The sequence below is a fragment of the Stomoxys calcitrans genome, chromosome 2 (assembly GCF_963082655.1).
Source record: "Stomoxys calcitrans chromosome 2, idStoCalc2.1, whole genome shotgun sequence".
Classification (NCBI taxonomy): Eukaryota; Metazoa; Arthropoda; class Insecta; order Diptera; family Muscidae; genus Stomoxys; species Stomoxys calcitrans.
Window position 1 is genome coordinate 102,284,747 of NC_081553.1, and position 13,614 is coordinate 102,298,360.

The 13,614-nt window shown below is 43.3% G+C and overlaps 1 protein-coding gene across 2 annotated transcripts in view; it reads left to right on the plus strand.

The window, feature by feature from the left end:
- The window catches only part of LOC106082959 (uncharacterized), a 39,265-nt gene that overhangs the window by 15,735 nt on the left and 9,916 nt on the right, over positions 1-13,614 (plus strand). For both annotated transcript variants that reach the window (XM_013245728.2, XM_013245729.2), the window contains exons 2-3: positions 995-1,521; positions 1,653-1,743. In XM_013245728.2, coding sequence (XP_013101182.1) covers positions 1,389-1,521; positions 1,653-1,743 — 224 coding nt within the window. In that variant the 5' untranslated portion in view covers positions 995-1,388. The remainder of the gene's footprint in view (positions 1-994; positions 1,522-1,652; positions 1,744-13,614) is intronic.

Below are 13,614 nucleotides of genomic sequence, written 5' to 3' on the forward strand. Positions count from 1 at the left end.
ATGCTCATTTATTGTCCGATGTCGCCGAAATTCGGGACAGTGAGTTAAGTTAAACCCCTAGACATACTTCTGCAATATCGCACAGATCGGTCCAGATTTGGATATAGCGCCATATAGACCGATATCTAGGTTTTAGGTTTTGGGGCTATAAAAGACGCATTTATTGTTCGATGTCGCTGAAATTTGAGACGGTGAATTTAGTTAGGCTCTTCGACGTCCTTCTTCAACTTTGCTCAGATCGGTCCAGATTTGAATATAGCTGCCATATAGACTGATCACTCGATTTAAGGTTTTGGGCCAATAAAAGAGGCATTTATTGTCCGATTTCGCCGAAATTTGGGACAGTGCTTTGAGTTAGGCTCTTCGACATTTTTATGCAACTTGGCCTAAATCAGTCCAGATTTGGATATAGGTGCCATGTAGACCGATATCTCGATTTAAAGTCTTGGCCCCATAAAAGGCTTATTTATAATCCGATTTCACTGAAACTTGACACAGTGACTTATGTTAGGCTTTTCGACATCCGTGTCATATATGATTCAGATCGGATAATTTTTAGATATAGCTACTGTACTTATTAGTATTTGGTCCAAATCGGAAGTTATGAAATTTGCACCGAATTTTGATGGAAGGTGGTTTACATATATCCCCGAGGTGATGGGTATCCAAAGTTCGGCCCGGCCGAACTTAACGCCTTTTTACTTGTTTTTACATTCACATTATACAAATTGGACCTGAATATTGTAAAAAAAAGTAATTTTTAATAAATAGTAATGATTTAATAATACAAAAATAATTTAAATTCCTTCCCCTTAAGCTATGCAAAATACATTACATTCAAGACTCACAATGATGTTATATGCCTAACACTCAATTGTAATGTAAATACATTAGTCTCAAATTTATTTTCTGGAAAATTAAAATTTTGTTTCTTCTTTTTTCATTTCTTTCGCCTGCTCCACCAACGTCGTCCCACCGTACATTTGCCTGACAGAGGTTAACAGTTCCACTTGCAAACTGCAGCTGTAGCTGTAATTGACCCAAAAACCCAATCACTCGAGAGAAGGAGAAAGCCGTCAGTCGTCTCGTACAAAGCAACAACAAGCATCAAGCCACAACCATCAAGTGCCAACTAACCAACATAGTATCTTCATCGCCATAAAAGTCAAGGAACCTTTCAGCTATTTACTGAAAGCATTAAAATTGCCGAGTTCATTTGTTCTGCCATTCATTCATACACCGAGAATTTTACACGCTTTTAAGCGAAAGAAAGCCTCAACACCAACCACAGCTACTCATTAAATCAAACGAGAGATCAACAACCTTCTTATTGGGGTCTCTTCCAAACGCAGTGTAAAAAAGCCGCCAAAACGCCGTACCACACGAAAATGGAAAGAAAACTGCTATACGCCTTTCGGGGCTGGATAGCATTTGTGGCATTCATGGATTTGGGGACAGCGTTTCGCAGCTACATCGAACGACGAAGTTTTCTCGACCATGCTGACACCCAATTTATAGAAGGTAGGTGTGCATACATATATGTATTTTAATATGGCTGGACCCCCTCCCTTCCTCCCATATATGGCTTATGGATGGATGGCTTAACATGTGGCTAATATCCTTTGTGTTTGTCTTTCGTTTTGTTTTTATAGGGGATTACACGGTATCTCGCATTATTGGAATGTATTGCCTGCTTAAAGCTTTAGCTTTGGTACACTGTACTCTTTACATACATTACCGACCGTAAGTATGCATCATATATAAGCTGATATGGGGAGTTGCTAATCTTAATTAGAGTGTGGTAATGAAAAATAAAAAAATCGCAAACGAAACAATTTTCTTGAAATATAACATCCAATTACATTAAGTTTTTATGAAAAAAAAAATATAGACATTTGATGGGAATATTTTTTCCAAAGAAAGTAGTTTTTCCAAAAATGAATTATTCCATACATATAGAAAATTTCGTCGAAATATGTAAAAACGAACATGCACTACATAAGGATAGCTTAAAGAATGGACGTGTGGGATTAGTCTTCGTGATACTCCATTTCGTGCAGTACACACCCATCTCACCTGCGCCCGGCGCTAGTGACCCCGACATAGAGATAGAGCTATACAAGGTGTACATACCGCCGGTTGGTAGTTGTGACCAATTTAATGGCCAGGCTTACAAGCCCGACATAAGTGGGCTACAGTCTGTCACGTTTCATGGCATTCTCTCCTAGTTCACGACCAGCGGGGCATAGCTTTGTGCAAAGCAGATTGAAGGCTCCACGTTTTGTACGGTGAATGAGGATGTCCCCACTAGGATTACGAGGAGGTACTGCAGCTCGCCGTATCCTGGCAAGCCGTCATCTCTTTGAGATCAGACCATCTTCCCATTATTCTCACCATCGACCCAATACCCGACTTCATAACCTCCGAGCGCCGGATGTTTATCAATCAGAAGAAGGCCGATTGGGCTGGCTTCAGAGAGTAGACCAATCGCCGCTTCAGTGAACGGCCACCCCCATCCGATGTGTTAGTTGCCGAGAGGAAATTCTGAGACATCATTAACGCAGCAGCCGCTCGCTTTATACCAGCCGGTCGAATACCCCAAGTGAGGCCCAATTTCCCGCCGAAGACAGTAGTACTCGCAGACGAGCGTGATGGGACTCGTTGTATGGACCCCAATAACCCCAGAATTAGAGAGCTGAATCTGGAATTAAACAGGGTAGTCAACGAACATAGGCGGTATTTGTGGCTGGAACACTTGGAGCAATGTAACTTGGGCACCGTTAAGTCACTCTGGAACCCCGGTAGACGGGTTGACAGGACCTCAGTCACTTTTGGCGACGTAACCATGATTGAGCCGAAGAGAAGCGCCAGGTTTTTTAACCGTCAATTTATTGTGCATCCCGAGAGCGACAGGGCAAGGAGGAGAGTCATTCGCCGTATCCGTGGTCTCCGAACCGATGGACATCCATCGCAATTTACCGTGGGCGAAGTTACGAATATCATTCGTGGCGCCAAATCTTCCAAGGCGTTGGTCCCCGATGGAATCTCTACACTGATGCTGAAGGATTTACCTGGAGTTGAGTTCCTTACTACTGTCCTCAACATGTCTTTAAACACTCTAATAGTTCCCGACGTCTGGAAAATGGGCAGAGTGATCCCGATAATGAAGCCGGACATGCTAACCTCTACGCTACGCTGGTCTCTTACCGCAGAAAGACGAATTGCAGTGAGCTTGGGTTACGTGTGTCAGTAAGGAGACACCTCACGAAGGTATATTGTCTCCACTACTTTGGAATATAAGATTGTTGCGATCCCATGGTAGCCGGTTGTACGCACCGGATTGACCGGATGAAATCCTTCATCGGCAAGGGCTGCCGTCACAGTTTACGTGTTCGTCCTTTTTTCGTCATGGGAGAGGTAAAACCCGAAGTGCCTGCTTCGCAAGCTTCTGGTCCGTGGCGGGATTGAAAAGAACCCTGGACCCTGGTTCTGTTCGGTTGGCCAGAACCGCCTCCATCATCAGTCGGTGGCGGTGAGATGTAATCGGTGCATGGAGTAGATACATTTCCGATCTTGCTCTGGTCTTAGATCACTACGGGAGTATAGTCCTACTGAATACGTTGCAAGGTGCTGTGTGAACATAGACAGCAGTGGGTCACAAGCGTCGTCGTCGTTGTCGCCTTCTGCGTAGTCGTCGTTGTCGCCTTCTGCGTCGTCGGACTATGTGACCCCCCTATCTCTCCCGTGCGCCAATATACGCAACAGCAGCATCCCAGCCCCAATATTGCCAGGCCAGTGCCGGGAAGTGTATCAATTTTGCAGCTAAATTGCCACGGTCTCCGTGGCAAGATCGACGAGATTGTGGATTTTATGGGTCGGAAGAATATATTGGTCGCAGCGATCCAGGAGACAAAGCTGATCAACACCTGCAGCTTGCATAGTTGTCACGGATGCAATGTGCTATGTAAGGTTCCCTCAAGGAAGAATGGAGGTGGGGGATGGCCGCTTCGTGATACACCATTCCGTGCAATATAGACCCATCTCGCCTGCGCCTGGCGCTAGTGACCCCTGCATGGAGTGCATGGGGATAGCAGGCAGGTTCATTATTGCCGAGATAGAGCTATACAACCTGTACATACCGTCGGTTGGTAGCTGTGTCCCAATTAATGGCCAAGCTTACAACCCGACAGAAGTGGCTTACTATCTGGTCATAAACACCTGGTTCTAGGGAACTTTAATGCGCATCACATTTCATGATATTCTCCCAGCGTGGCATAGCTTTGGCAAATCAGATTGAAGGCTCCACGTTTTGAACGGTAAATGAGGATGCCCCCACAAGGATTACGAGGAGGTGTAGCAGCTCGCCAGACATTTGTATTACATCCCCTGATCTCCTGAGTGACGTATCCTGGCAAGCCGTCATTTCTCTGGGGTCAGACCACCTCCCCATAATTCTCACAATCGACCGACCACCCGACTTCATAACCTCTGAACGTCGGACGCTTATCAATCAGAAGAAGGTCGATTGGGCCGGCTTCAGAGAGTACACCAATCGCCGTTTCAGTGAAATGACACCCTCCTCGGATGTGCTAGTTGCCGAGAGGAAATTCCGAGATATCATAAACGCAGAAGCCGCTCGCTTTATACCAGCCGGTCGAATACCCCAAGTGCGGCCCCACTTTCCGGCACAGGCAGTGATGGGACTAGTTGTATGGACCCCACTAACCCCAGAATCAGCGAGCTGAATCTGGAAATAAACAGGGTAGTCAACAAACATAAGCGGAATCTGTGGCTGGAACACTTGGAGCAATGTAACTTAAGCACCGGTTTTGGCAAGCTGTGGTCTACTGTTAAGTCACTCTCGAACCCCGGTAGACGGGATGACAGAACCTCAGTCACTTTTGGCGACGTAACTGTGACCGATCCAAAGAGATAGATTTTCAAACCTCAATTTATTGTGCATCCTGAGAGTGACAGAGCTAGGAGGTTGTTGTTGTAGCTACGTTTTCATGTGATGGTGGTGGTCCTCGTCAATCTCCTGTAAGTGTGCAAGATCGTTCCGGTCCAAATGACAGATCGCCGCAGGAACAAAGTGGCCATTGGTTATTTAAGGGCGTCTATAACTAGCCTTATCATATCCAGCATCAAAGGCACTAAGTATTTGTGCAAGAGCCGGTGCCGCCCGGCCTCTCACTGAGACTCTCCGCTCGATGCCGCTGATTGTCCGCGACTGCCGATGCAGATACGCATTCCACTATCCGCAACCAGTGAGCGCGCCTGGTAGCTCGCAGCCAAGCTACTCGTGACAGCATTGAACACTACACAGATCGGACCTCAATGTTCCAGCATCTGTGGTGCACACAGCTGTCCCATGTCGGAGGGCTGGAAGGATTCCATGGTCTACGAGCCGCAGGACAGCCACGAAGTTACGAATGTCATCCGTGGCGCTAAGTCATTCAAGGCGTTGGTCCCCGGCGGAATCTCTACACTGATGCTGAAAAATTTGGATCTACTTGGAGTCGAGTACAACTGTCTCCATCCTGTCTTTGAGCACTCTGATAGTACCCGATGTCTGTAAGACGGGCAAAGTGATCCCACAATTGAAGCCTGCTAAGGACCCGAGTTTGGGGGAATCGTACAGACCGATCACCCTTCTCTTACCTGCAGCCTAGACGCTTGAGGGACTACACCTCCCAAGCCTTGTTGGGGACTTTTCATTCGACGAGCATTAGCATGGATGTCGAAGACTGCTTAGCACAACAACTGCTTTGCATGCCATCACCGCACATATTTGCCGTGACTTCAATCAGCCCAGACTATGTGACACGGTCAGCCATGCCAAACTATTTGAGGACATGAAATTCTGGGTCTCAAATTATCTGTGTGGTCCCCAGTCATTTGTGGAATTTAGGGATAAGAAGTCGAAGCACCGTATGATGAAACGGAGAGTTCCACAAAGCAGAGTGATATCTCCGGCACTGTTCAACTTCTACTTATCCTCTATTCCACCCCAGTCGTATCATATTCGGACGATTGTACGATCATGGCATCAGGGACCCCACCCATTGATGACATTTGCGACCGTCTATTTCGCTGCCAGAAATCTGCCACAAAATTTTCAACCAAAAGCTGAAAGTGATAGTCGAAAGAGAAATGACTCCGGCCATCAAGTGTCCCAAAATACTTGGTGACACATTTCACGGCTCTTACACATTCTCTCCGCATGCCACAGCAATTTGCGAAACAAGGTCTTCTGATAAAAAAAAACCTTGTTGACCACGTACAAAGCAATTGGCCGGCCTGTGGTAAGTTATGCAGCGCCAGTGTGGTCTCGTCAGCTCTGTGACACGCTGTGGAATAATGTTCAGATCTGATAGAATGCCGTCCTTCGAAATGCGACGGGCTGTTGCCTCAGTTCTCATGTGGACCACCTCCACCATACACGTGCGAAGACATAAAAACATGCTGCCTGAGCAATACCTTCTGGGCTGTTATTGCAGAGACCATCTAAATCATCATCTTGGGGATAGCTATCAACGTATGATAAATGCTAATGAAAATTGTGTAACTCATACGCTTCGAAGTACACCATCAAAGTCTGAAAGAAGCTAAAGGAATCTTGGAATTATGAGATTGATCGAATGCTTATCATTACAGAATTAAGCTTCCAACAATTTAAGTCATCCGAAACAGATGGAATATTTCCGTCGTTACTACAGAAGGAGGCCGATTATCTGGCGCCCAATCTGGCCACTATTATCACAGCGTGCCTAGGACTTGCACATATTCCGAAAGCCTGGTAGGAGGTAAGGGTGGTATTTATACCCAAGTCGGGCTAGGCAAGTTATGCGACACAAAATGCCTACAGACCTAGAAACCTTACGTCCTTTCTGCTCAAAACCATAGAACCTATTGTGGATACCATGCTTAAGAGTAGGACATCCAGCGAACTGCTCAAATACAAACAGCACGCCTATGTCAAGGAAAGTTCGGTGGAGACTGCCCTACACGAGGTTGTGCATAAAATGGAAGAATTCTTCGATACCAGGAGTACACTTTGGCGGTTTGCATTGACATCGAGGAGGGTTTTAAGATTTCATCCGTTCTCAATTGGGTTATTATACCCTCCACCATAGAATGGGGGCATACTAATTTCGTCATTCTGTTTGTAACTCCTCAAAATATTCGTCACAGACCCCATAAAGCATATCTTTCTTGATCGTCATGAGATTTTAAGTTGCTCTACCCATGTCCGTCCGTCTGTCTGTCGAAAGCCCGCTAACTTTCGATGGAATACAGTTAGCCGCTTGAAATTTTGCACAAATACTTTTTGTTAGTGTAGGTCGTTTGGGATTGTAAATGAGCCAAATCGATCCATGTTTTGATATAGCTGCCATGTAAACCGATCTTGGGTCTTGATTCCTTGAGCTTCTAGAAGGCGCAATTTTTATGCGATTAAGCTGAAATTGTGCACATATTGTTTTTGTTGAAATCGGCCCATTACCTGGTATAGCTGTCATATAAAACGATCTGGGGTCTTGATTTTCTGGAGCCTCTAGAGGGCGCAATTCCCATCCGAATTATATAGCTGCCATATAAACTGATCTGGGGTCTTGACTTCTTGAGCCACTAGAGGGCGCAATTCTTATCCGATTTGGCTGAAATTTTGCATGTTTTGTTACGACTTTCAACAACTGTGGCAAATATGGTTCAAATCGGTCTATAACCTGATATAGCTGCCATATAAATATGGTCTGAATCGGTTATAATCTGATACACCTCCCTTAATAACCAATCTCCCTATTTTACTTCTTGAGCCCCTAAAGACCGCAAATTCCTATTCGATTTGTCTGAAATTTTACACAATGACTACTTCTATGGTCTCTAACATTCAGTTCAGTTATGGCCCCAATCGGACCATATCTTGATATAACTCCAATAGCATAGCAATTCTTTTCTTTTATCCTTTGTTTGCCTAAAAAGAGATATCGGGAAAAGAACTCGACAAATACGATCCATGGTGGAGGGTATATAAGATTCGGCCCGGCCGAACTTAGCACAGTTTTACTTGTTTTTTACTATTTTTTTCAATTCTATCCCACTGTGCGTCCTTTCTACTTAAAATCATGAAACTTATTGTGGATACCATGATAAAGAGTAGGACATCCATCCAAGGAGGACATCGTAGCGCAGATGCTAGCATGTACGCCTATGAGGCTGAACGGCTGCTTCAAATTCTGACGAGAATAACAGAATAAACATTTCAGCGGTGGTTTTCCACGTCAGCATTAGGAGGCCATGCATGGAAACCATGTAAAAACTTTTCCCCCAAGAGATGTCGCACAGTGGCACGCTGTTCGAACTCGGCTATAAAAAGGCGGCCCGTTATCGTAGAGCTTTAACCTGTGTTTAGATTTCTAAACATGGGATATTAGTTGATGTGTGTCATGGAAATGTTTTAGCCTTGAGAACGAATAGATAAGATACTTTCCATTTTTTGTTTATTTTAAAGGATAGTTTTAAGGGCAGGCATAAATGTGATAAGAGTTTATATTTTTACCTAGCCAACGCATCGCACAGGGATAAGTGGAAGATAGTTTTTAATGTGCGTAGATAAGGAAATAGTTAGGGATTATCAGAAAACACAGCGGTCTGAATGGCAAGCATATGGCTTGCAGCTGGACAAATTTATTTAGTATCTGCATAGGATGTTTATCGTCTTTGTTTATGATCTTATTTTCCCAAAGTGATTATTTTTAGATTTGCCTGCCTTTCTTAGGATATTTAGTTTGTAGTTAGTTTTAAGTTTATATATAAGGATGAGATTTTGAAGAAATAAATGAGTATCAAAAAAGTACTCCGGGATTAAACTCGTTTTATTCATTTGGTCCTTCGAACCTTCGGTACGGTTAAGTGTGTTAAAAGTAAAAGTTGGTGATTCTTGCAAAGTAGTAAAGAATAAACAAAGATTTAATACACGTATCGAATCAGTGTAAGTGATTTAAAATTGAAAGAAAAATGTTCACAAGGAGTCAATCGGATTCTCTGTTGGAGAAATTGAAAAACCTTGAACATTTGTTGGCAGTAAAAGCAGTTGACCTCGATGTGGAGGAAATGTTACTGCCAGTTGTCAAGAAAAATAGAAAGTGGCTGCAGGAAATCATTGTAGGCTACAACAAGTTAAACAAGGATATTGGAAAGTCGTCCAGTGGGCATGAAGAAGAGGTCCAGGAGCTGCAAAGACGAGTAGAAGAAGCAATTAGCAAAATGGATAAAATTGTGCAAGGGTTTGAGCAGCAAGAAAAAGGAGCCTCAGCCAAAGTGGCAGCTAATCAGGACGCAGAGATAACGCAAGGCAGTGCGGAGAAAAAATTAATGGTAACGCAAGGTGCAGCTGCATTGGCACCTAGCGAACAAACGGCAAATGAGAGTAACACCCAGCCGAGAGATCAGGCAATTAGCAGAGAGCAAGAAAAGCCTGTGTCGAAGCTAAGAAGAAAATTTGAATTGAAGTATAGAACTATTACAAGAAAGCTGGAAGTAATAGAAAGCAGATTGCCAACTGCGAATAAAAGTTATTTAAATATGCAATGGCTGGCGTTGCAATCAGAGTATGGACAACTGGAATCAATAGTGGAAATAATTATTGATGATGATGACGAAGATGATTTAGACATGATTGAAGCTTGGGACTGTATCAGGGAAAGATACGTGGATGTCTGTGTGGAAATTGAAGAACGTGTGGAAACAATGCAAAATACAGGATCAACAAGTTTAATTAGATTGGAAGAGTTAAAAGTGCCCATATTCAGTGGGTATATCAACGATTGGAATACCTTCAAAGAAATATTTACAAAGTTAGTAGAGGAGGACAGAAGGCTATCGGAAGTCGAAAAATTTTATCGACTTAAAAGTGTGGTGAAAGGTGATGCTGCTCGCTTAATACAACATCTTCAAGTGACAGGGGAGAACTACAGTGCGGCATGGAAGATACTGGAGCAGAGATACGATAACCGGCGGCTGTTATTCTGCACATTGTTTGACAAGATCATCGACCACGGCATAATAAATATTCAGTATAGCAACAGTATAAAGCAGCTATTGGATACGGCTACGGAATCATTACATGCATTGAAAGCTATGGGAATGAAGGTAGACGAGGCAGATCCATTCATTGCTCGGATCCTTATTAGAAAGCTAGATAAGGAAGGATTGCTGAAATATGAGCAATGGGTCCAGAAATCAAAAGAAGTCCAAAGGCTAGAGGATGTCCTGTCTTTTCTGGAGCAGCAATACTTGGCTTTGGAAGCGGTATACAGCAAAAAAGGAAACACGCATCAAAGAGCAAAAACAACACAGTCATACCAAACAACTCAACGATCGTGCGCATTTTGTCAAGCATCAGGACATGGGTTAAAAGAGTGCTACAAATTTTTGAAACTGCAACCAGCTGAAAAAGGTGCGTGGGCACAAAAAATGAAAATGTGCAAAATTTGTTTGAGTCACCCGTCGGAAAAGAAATGCTTCAAATTTAACACCAAGTGCGACAAGTGCGGCGGAAAACATATTACTATGCTTCACGTCGAAGGAAACAAAACGCAGGAAACTCTGAGATCAAACTCCAAAGCTCAATTAACTATGGAAGGCAATGCTGTCACTCTGTTGGCAACAGCACAAATACGAGTAAAGGCTGCAAGTGGTGAGCAAATTTTAATGAGAGCCTTAATCGATCAAGGTTCTCAACGCACTTCAATATCGGAAGAGGCAGCCCAAATACTGAGGTTACCCAGAAAGAAGTTAGTTACAGATTTAGTGGGTCTGGGTAACACGACAGTCGGCAGATCAAAAGCCATCATGCAAATTGAAATCAAACCACGGTTTGAGAGCGATGCGGTTCATGTTATAAATGCTATGGTGTTGTCAACATTATCTTCAGCGCAACCTGATAGAAATTTGAACGTCAGTGTGGAGAGCTGGCGAAATTACTGTTTGGCTGATCCGCTGTTCTATAAGTCCGATAGAATTGACTTATTAATTGGTGCAGATTTATATCATGAAATCATTCAAGAAGGGGTAGTCAAAATTGGCTCTTTGTCTGGACAAGAGACGTCACTTGGTCTCATAATCTGTGGTTGCGTTTGCGGACATGAATCTGGAAATGCCGTGATGGCGGTTACGAAAGAGCTGGAAAGATTTTGGGAGATGGAGGAAGTATGTGAAGATGACGACGTCAAGGAAGATCGATGCGAGCAGCTCTTTACAACAACAACAACAATAAATGAGGATAAGAGATTGGTGGTGAGATTGCCGTTTAAGGAGGATATCGAGTTGGGCGCATCAAGGAAAATGGCGTTAGCACGGTTTTTAAATCTTGAAAAAAGATTGGAAAAGGATGAAAAGTTACAGAAACAATATTGTGCTTTTATGAAGGAGTATTTGGAGATGGGGCATATGAAAAAGGTCTCAAGAAGAAATAGTGGAAAGTACTATTTACCACATCAAGCGGTGATAAGAGAAAGCCATCTTACAACAAAAGTTCGGGTGGTATTTGATGCTTCAGCCAAGACATCGAATGGTAAAAGCTTAAACGACGTACTTGAAATTGGTCCAAAACTACAACAAGATATATTTCAAATTCTATTGAAATGGCGATTATGGAGATTTGTCTTGGTAGCGGATGTGGAGAAAATGTATCGACAAGTGTTAGTAGCAGATAAAGATCAGTCATACCAATGCATATTGTGGCGCGAGAATAAACATATGCCAATTGAGGAGTTTGCGCTAACGACTGTTACCTACGGAACAGCATGTGCTCCATTTCTGGCAAAACGAGCTCTAATTGAAATTGGAAAAGAGTGCAGCGAACGGAATCCAAAGATTCAAGCCATCATAGAAAATGATTTTTACATGGATGATTTGATGACAGGTGCTGATTCAGTACAGGAATGCATTGGAATTCATCATGACATCAGCCAACAATTGGATAAGTTTGGTTTCAAGCTGCGTAAATGGATGTCTAATGAAAATGACATATTGGAGGCAATACCAAATGTTGGCGAAAATCAAGTCATTAGGATTGAGGAAGGCGAAACAATGAAAACGTTGGGTGTTCAATGGGATCCCCATACAGATAATTTTGCTTTCTATTTTCAGATCATTGAAGATAACAAGTTGACTAAGCGGAAGGCGCTTTCCACACTGGCCAAGATATATGATCCTTTGGGTTGGCTGGCACCTGTAACCATTCTAGCCAAGCTATTCATTCAGCGACTATGGGTAATGGATATGGCATGGGACGACCAGTTAAGCTCTGAGATGATAAAGGAATGGGATGTCATCATGAGGAAATTGCCCGACTTAGCAGAAATCCGAATACCGCGTTGGTTGTCTACCTCATCACTAATGGAAATAGAACTGCATGGTTTTGCTGATGCTTCGGAAAAGGCGTACGCAGCTGTCATATACATCCGGCCGCAAACAAAGTTACGTTGGTAGCAGCAAAATCTAAGGTAAACCCAGTGAAAAATAGGAAAACACTGCCAAAACTTGAATTGTGTGCAGCGCATCTGTTGGCTAAATTGATGCTTAATGTGGAAAAGTTAATAGTCCAAAAACAACAGAAATATTTATGGAGCGATTCAACTATTGCTCTAGCATGGATCGCAAAGGCTGAAAATATTAAAGACAAATTTGTTCGGGTTAGAGTAGAGGAAATTAAGAAGTCTGTTCCTGGTGCCGTATGGGGTCATGTGCGATCCAAGGAGAATCCAGCGGATGCTGCATCAAGAGGGATGAAGCCAGAGCTGCTAAAAGGAGATGAGTTATGGTGGAGTGGTCCACATTGGCTGCTGGAGAAAAACAATTGGCCCATATCGACGGTTCAACCCTTTGTTGGAGTTCTAAAGGAAAATAAACAGGAAGACGATGTCATCATGCAGTTAATTACGAGGATTTCTAGCTACAAAAAACTCATAAGAATTATAGCATATGTGCGAAGATTTATTGAACGTGCTCAGCGTAAACCAGGAAAAAATGAATTAACTGCGGAAGAAATAAACGAGGCAGAGCAATTAATAATTACGAGCGTGCAGGCAAACCAATTTTCGTTAGAGATTTCGTGTCTAAGGAATGGCAGCGAAGTACCGACGAGGAGCAAGATATGTGGACTAACACCGTTCATTGATGCAGCTGGAGTGTTGAGAGTTGGAGGCAGGCTGGAGAATTCTGGTTTAAGCTTCAACAGAAAGCATCCAATTCTATTGGGGAAAGGTTGTCTGGTGGATCGAATAATTGATGGCATCCATACAGAAACGCTACATGGAGGTGCGAAACTCATGGAAAATGAACTACGCAGCAGATATTGGGTGATTGGTGCCAAAAATGCCATCAAGAGAGCAGTTCGGTCATGCGTCAAATGTTTGCGTTATAGGCGAGAAACTGCGGCTCAATTAATGGGTAACCTACCAGAAAGCAGAGATTGTGTGTCTCATCCATTTGACCACACAGGAATTGATTATGCAGGTCCTATTCAAATGAAGGTGTCTAAAGGAAGAGGACAGCGAGCTTACAAAGGATACATAGCTGTATTTGTTTGTATGGCAACCAAAGCATTAC